This window comes from Chrysochloris asiatica, unplaced genomic scaffold (assembly GCF_000296735.1).
Source record: "Chrysochloris asiatica unplaced genomic scaffold, ChrAsi1.0 scaffold00096, whole genome shotgun sequence".
Classification (NCBI taxonomy): domain Eukaryota; kingdom Metazoa; phylum Chordata; class Mammalia; order Afrosoricida; family Chrysochloridae; genus Chrysochloris; species Chrysochloris asiatica.
Genome location: NW_006408614.1, coordinates 5,104,303 through 5,111,580, shown reverse-complemented (window position 1 = coordinate 5,111,580; position 7,278 = coordinate 5,104,303). Strand labels below are relative to the sequence as shown.

The 7,278-nt window shown below is 44.2% G+C and overlaps 1 protein-coding gene across 1 annotated transcript in view; it reads right to left on the bottom strand.

Moving 5' to 3' along the window:
- Nucleotides 1-3,572: 3,572 nt before the first annotated feature.
- SAG (S-antigen; retina and pineal gland (arrestin)) overlaps nucleotides 3,573-7,278 on the bottom strand; it is a 62,881-nt gene continuing 59,175 nt past the window's right edge. The window contains exons 14-15 of the mRNA XM_006866806.1: nucleotides 4,133-4,145; nucleotides 3,573-3,684 (exon numbers count right to left, since the gene is read on the bottom strand). Coding sequence (XP_006866868.1) covers nucleotides 3,573-3,684; nucleotides 4,133-4,145 — 125 coding nt within the window. The remainder of the gene's footprint in view (nucleotides 3,685-4,132; nucleotides 4,146-7,278) is intronic.

The following is a 7,278-nucleotide window of genomic DNA, read 5'->3' as shown; positions in this document are numbered from 1 at the left end:
CAATACCAGTCCATTTCAGCTCACTGATGCCTAAGATATCGATGTTTATGCATTCCATTTCATTTTTGACAACTTTCAACTTTCCCAGATTCATACTTTGTACATTCCATGTTCCGATTTTCAATGGATGTTTATAGCTGTTTCTCTTCATTTTGAGTTGTGCCCCATCAGCAATTGAAGGTCCCGGCGAGCTTTTCTCCCACGAGCTTTACTCCATTTGCGTTATCACGGTCAACTCTACTTTAAGGAGGCAGCTCTTCCCCAGTCGCATTTTGAATGCCTTCCAACCTGAAGGGCTCATTTTCCAGCACTATATCTGACAGTGTTTCTCTGCTATGCATAAGGTTTTCAGTGACTAAATATTCTAAAACAGTTCGTCACTCCTTCTTCCTAGTCTGTCTTTGTCTGGAAGCTCATCTGAAACCTATCCACCATGGGTGATCCTGCTTGTATTTAAAATATCAGTGGCATAGCTTTTAAAATCACAGCAATTCACAAGCTACCACAGTAAGACAAACTGGTTTTAAGTGGAATCACTGATTTTAGTGGTTGGTAAATTTGAATAATAGTGGTATTAACTATTCTTCCTTGTTGGCCTACGGATACCATCCTATCACAGACAGCATTGTATTTCAAGACAAATCTTGAAATGTTCTTTTTGATGATGACTATGACATTATTCTTCTTCAATTTGTCATTCTGGCATAGTAAACCATATTATTGTGAGATTCAAATTGGCCAGCACTGGTCAATTTCAGCTTAATACTGGCCCTAATGCCTAGGATATCGATCTTTATGCATTCCATTTCATTTTTGACAGCTTCTGATTTTCCTAGATTCATACTTCATATATTCCATGTTCCAATTATTCATGGATGTTTACAACAGTTTCTCCTCATTTGGGGTCGTGTCCCATCAGCAGACGAAGGTCCCAAAAGCTTTACTCCATTTACATCATCACGGTCAACTGTACTTTGAGGAGACAGCTCTTTCCCGGTCATATTTTGAGTGCCTTCCAACTTGAGGGGCTCATTTTCTGGCACTCTATCTGACAATATTCTGGTGCTCTTCATCATGTTTCAGCATTCAGCATTCAATATTCAGATGCTATCTGACATTGTTCCATAGGCTATTCATAGGCACTATGGGTTAATATATGCTGGACTGCAAGGTCTGTTTGAACTGCAAGGTCGACAGTTCAAACTTACCAGCTGCTCCTCAGAAACCCTAAACAGGGTCACATGGGTAGCAACCAACTCAACAGCACTTAACAGCATTCATCATGGTTCAATATTCAATATTCAGGTGCCTTCCTACAGTGTTCCACTAGTATTCATAAGGTTTGCAGTGGTTAAATATTTAAAAATAGCCACCTTCCTTTCTAGTCATCGGAGGATATTGTGGGATAAAGGTAATGTGGGAACTTTCTGTACTACTTTTTCCCTCTATTTCTGAACCTTCTTGGGGGGTCTTAAACTAATTCAAAATACAAAGTTTATATATTTATTGTTGTTTAAAAAAAAAAAAAGCAACCAATAAGGGTGGGAAAGGTCTGATTTTAGACTAAGGGAAAGCAGCGCTCAAGTTTTGACTGCAAGTCTCCTACTAGGATTGACACAGTGGCTGGAGCAGTGGGCTCAAATATAGAATGGGGTCAACTGTCAGAACAGTAAAGGACTTCCCAATATTTCCTTCGTTGTACACGGACGGGGTCAGTATGAGTCAGAATGGTACAGAACAACAACTCATTAGTTCAGTGACCTCGGGGAATGTACATGGGCTTGTTCTTAGCTGTTGTGTCTGTGTCAGACTCATGGTGACCCCACAGACAACGAACAAAACGACTGGAACACAGTCGTGCACCATCTCTAGCATCCGCCATCCCATGAGCCATTGTGGATCAGCCCACTGTAATCCACAGGGATTTCTTGGGCTGGTTTTTGGAAGTAGCTCACCAGGCTTTCTTCCTAGTCTGTCTTAGTCTGGAATTTCTGGTGACATTGGTTTGGCGTCAGAACAACACATCAGTTTCCACTGACAGATGAGTGTGCTTGCTTCACAAAAGGTGTATTCTCCGCGACTAGAACCCAGATCTCCCTGGGGAAGTGAGAATTCTACCACTGAATCACCACTTTCTGTGGCCAAGTACGTAAGCATTTTGAACTCCCGTTTCCTCATCTAACAAGTGATGCTGGCAGCCCCCGCTTGCAAGCACTGCTGAACAGTCTACCATATCATCTTGGAGGTGCCTGGCACACAGCTGGTCCTCCACCTTGGCAGATATCATGTCCTTGCCAGCCCCTTGGCTGCCAGCCACCACATTTCTGTTGCATCTGCCCCCGCCCCCCTCGGGACTCGCACTCAGCTGTACACAGAGAGGTCTGTGCCAGCAGAAATGGCATGTTGTCAGCTGGTGGAGTTGACTCAATCTCCCACCTTCCATTTTCTGCTCACCTCCTGCATTCCTCTCCCCCAGTGGCACACACAAATAAGCCAGCAGCTGAAGATCTCAGCCTCAAAACAGCATGGAGGACAAGGACCGTTCTGACCTCTGGTCCCCAAGGGTTAGTCTTTCAGCTTTCTCTCTGGCTTTCCCCACCTGCACTGTTCCAAAGGTTGGGCCTGTTAAAGACCACTCTGACTCAAGAGGTTGTACAGTCAAACAATGTAGGACCCCAGCAGGCTGGTCCCCAGCTCCCACCAGGCACTGCAGGCCAAATCCCTGGATCATCGCTTGGCCTGGGTCTCCTCAGGAGTCAACTAGAGCCATGGGCCTGGGGAATAATTAGAGGGCAGGGCTCAGAGCAACAGTGGACAGTCTTGGACTGCTCAAGGAAGAGGTCACCCTGATGGTCTCCTGGGTTCCCCGGGCGAAGCTCCTAGGCTGCACGGACACCTTGCCATTCCTTTAGCATAAGGGACCAAGCAGTAGACCTACAGACCGAAGACCCGGGCTCTGACCAGTACTGTTAGTGTTAATTAGCCTTATGAAGGTTCGTGTGGACGGCACTCCATCCAAACTTTGTGTTGAATTCCTGACCTTTGTACCTGTGCTTGCAGAAGCCCTGGTGGCACTGTAGGATAAGTGCTGGATTGCTAACTGCAAGGTCAATGTTCAAACCCATCATTCACTCCTTGGGAGAAAGACAAAACTGTCGGCTCGTATAAAGATTTACAGCCTTGGAAACCCTATACAAAGTCACTGTGAGTAAGAATAGACGCGGGGGTAGGGGTTCCAGTGCTGGTGGTCTTGTTTAGAATTAAGGTCTTCTTTGTTATATTCATGAGGTAATATCAATGTGAGGTCAGCAACGAGCCCATGTGTACATGGCTGGCCTCCTTTTTGTGTTTCACCCCTAAAAACACCAGAACCCCAAGACTACAGCGCCTCTATTAGTCATATCACTTAGCCTCTCCAGCAAGACGGCCTTTCTCCTGGCAGGAGGAAGGACCAACTTTATTTCTGTAAGGAGAACTTTCTAATCTACAAGCTTTGCTCTAAATGGCTAAACTCAGACTCCCCACTGGCATCATGGTGGCCCTGGCCATTTTCTGGCTCCCCCGTCGCCTCTTCACTCATCATTGGTGGCCTCCTCCTTGTCTTTCTCCCCTTGCTTGACTTCGGCCCCATCTTTCAGATTTTGGCGAGCAAACTCCTCAAAAACCAAATTTTCATCCTGAAAACTAAAACCAAACAAAGGACACTTTGATCATGACATTGTGTTCAGAGATGAAAATGGAAGCATGAGCAAAAGAAAAGATGCCGATCTTCTTTTAGCTACAAAGGACCCACAAAGACAGTCCTACATGAAACAAGGGCCACACTGGGTTCTCCATAACTTTTCACTCAAACTCTCTTAAACCACAATCCAAGGACAGAGGATGGAGGCAGAGAGCACACAGACAGACCCAAGATGAGAGTGGGGCATTTGGTAAGCAGTTCAGACTCGCAGTAGCCCTGTATAGGGTTTCCAAGGAGCAGATGGTTTGACCCATCAACCTTGTCGTTCAAACTGACCTTGCAGTCCAGTGGCCAAGTGGACCTGAGAGCACGACATGAGGACCAAAGATTCAAAATCACAGCACACGGGTGGTGGGGGTGGGGGAACAGGGGCAGTGCTGAGTGACTTACCTGTCCTTGGTTGCTGATGTCGGCATAGAACAAAGGAAAGAGAGAGTCATCTGTTAGTATACATTCTGTATCTAGAACATTGCTTCCTTGTTTAGGCGGCTTTCAAAAAACTCATGGAAAAAAATCCAGCATCTTTTCAATTGACTTTACTACGAACTTTTGAAGCCCCTTCATCTAATCTGAGGGATAATAAGACCTAACCTATTGCCTCTGAATAGCCAGTTCTGACTTACAACAACCGTATAGGACAGACTAGAACAGTCACAAAGGGTTTTCCTACACTGTAAATCTTTGTGTTTTTAAAATTCTGAACTGAGTGAAGGTTTTCAGACAAGAGCATGAGTTTTACATTCAACAAACCATACACTTTGTTTCATCTCAATGACTACAGTCCCCTCCAGGCACCAACAGTTGTCCCGCTTCCTGCCTGTGCTTCCTATTTGCAGTCCACTCTCCTTCCCATCCTTTCTCAGCTTTGTCCTTGGGTAAATGTTGCCCTTTTGACTTTTAATGATTGGCCATTCCAGGGTGAGCAGAGCTTACTGATGTTGTCTCCGTATATACCTATCTACTGCTTGGCTGAACATTGGACCACGAGGGTAAGTTCCTCTCCAGACCTGAAGGGTGGTCGAAGACCATAGTCTCAGGCTCATTCTGACCAGTAAACCTGGTCTCTCCCTTTTTTTAAAAAATAATTTTGAGTTTGTTCTATATTTTCTGCCACTCTATCTGGGACCTTCTAATGTGATCCCCTTCAGGGCAGTTAGTGGTAATTGGACACCATCTCATTCTTCTGGTCTCAGGGTCATGGAGACTGATTTTCACGAGTTCCATTAGTCCATTGGACTAGTTGATTCCAAGACTCTTCAATTTTCATCACTCTTCTTCCTTCCTCACATGGAGAGACCAATAGCTGTGCTTTAGATGGCTGCTCATGAACTTTGAAGATCCCACATGATAGTCATCAAAGTAGGAGATAGAACATTGTCTTCGTGGATTTTGTTGTTGGTAAGTGCCATTGAGTCAGTTCTGACTCATAGTGACCCTGAACCACTGACCTTGATCTTCAAACTGACCTTGTGGTCCAGTGCTTATCCTACAGTGCCACACCAGAATTATGTCTTTGTGGACATAGTCTTTGTTATGCTATGCTGGTTGACCATGGTGTCCCCTGAGACTGTGGTTCTGACCCCCAGATCTAAAGAGTTTCCATTGCTCACTATGTGCTCCACCGCATTCATAGGTGCATTTGCAACAAAGGTAATACCCAAGTACAAAGATCCTTTTTCAAATCTTTATCTATTTGTGGACTTCCTCCCACTCTTCCTCCCATACCCATTCAGCCTGTGTTTGTCCATATATCTACCTGTAGTACATTATTGTCCCATGGTTGTAAATATACATCAATATTTACCTTTGGGCCTTGCATACCTCCCTGTCTTCAGATGTCTTCTGCCAACCTCTCTCTTCTTGTATATTGCCCTCGCTGTCATCTGAGGTAACATGTGTCTGTCCTCTAGCCTGTGAATTACTCTCCCTTCCCTCCCACCCCTGATAACCACTAAAGAATGCTTCTTTTAGCATGAAAACCTTCTCTTGAGGTTTTACAACAGTGGTCTCATACAATATTTACTCCTTTGTGATGTGACTCATCCATGTTATGAGTTGCTTTGTAGATTCACTGTTATTCTCCATCATCAAATAGCATTCCACTGTGTGCATGAACCAAAGCGTGTTTATCCATTCTTCCACTGATGGGCATTTAGACTCCATCTTTTTGCTATTATGAACAATGCTGCAATGAATGAACATCAGTGTGTATATATCTACTTGTGTCCTGGCTCATGTTTCTTGTGGACATACACCAAGAAGAGGGATTGCTAGGCCATATGGTATTTCTATTTATAGACTGTAAATCCTAACATTAGCAGATTGCCACATCTTTCTCCCAAGGAGCAGCTGGTTGGTTCGAACTGCTGATCTTTATGTTAGCAAATGAGTTCCTTAACCACTGTGCCACTATGTCTCCTTATAATGAGATCTAAACTTAAAACAAACAAAAAACTCACTTCTGTCACATTGATTCCAACTCACAGCGACCCTGTAGGACGGAGTAGAACTGTCTCATAGGGCTTCTGAGGTGGTACATCTTCATGGAAGTAAATTGCCTCATCTTCCTCTCCTCAAGTGTCTGGTTGATTTGAATTACCAACCTTTCATTTAGCATTCCAATTCTTAACCCACTGTGCAACCAGGCCTCCTTATAATAAGACCTGTTGTTACGTTGTTGTTAGGTGCCATCGAGTCAGTTCCCACAACAGGATGAAACACTGCCTGATCCTGTGCCATCCGCACAATTATGGCTTACGCTGGATGCCATCACTACAGTCGCTGTGCCAGTCTAGTGGAGGGTTTCCCACATTTTAGCTGACCCTCCACTTTGCCAAGCATGATGTCCTTCTCTAGTAGCCCCTGGTTCCTGACGACATGCCCAAAGTATAAGATACAAGTCTCAGCATCCTCGCTTCTAAGGAACAATCTGCCATACTTCTTCCAACACAGATTTGTTTGTGCGTCGGTAAGTCCATGGTACATTCAATTCTTCACCAACTCCATAATGCATAGATGTTTCTGTCTTCCTTATGAATTGTTCAGCTTTCACATGCATATGAAGTAATTGAAAACACCATGGCTGGGGTCAGGCGCACCTTAGTCTTCAAAGTGACATCTTTACTCTTTAACACTTTAAATGAGGGTCCCAAAAGCTTTACTTCATTCGCATCAATGCACTCAAAACTCTACTTTGATGAAGCAACTCTTCCCCAGTTGTATTTTGAGTGCCTTCTAACCTGAGGGGCTCATTTTCTGGCACTATTTCATTTTTGACAATTTATAATTTTCCTAGATTCATACTTCATACATTCTATGTTCCGATTATTAGTGGATGTTTATAGCTATTTCTCTTCCTTTTGTGTTGTGCCCCATCAGCAAATGAAGGTACCAAGGGCTTTACTCTGATGGGCTTTACTCCATTCGCATTATCACGGTCAGCTCGACTTTGAGGAGGCAGCTCTTCCCCAGTCGCATTTTGAGTGCCTTCCAACCTGAGGGGCTCATTTTCTGGCACTATATCTGACAGTGTTTCT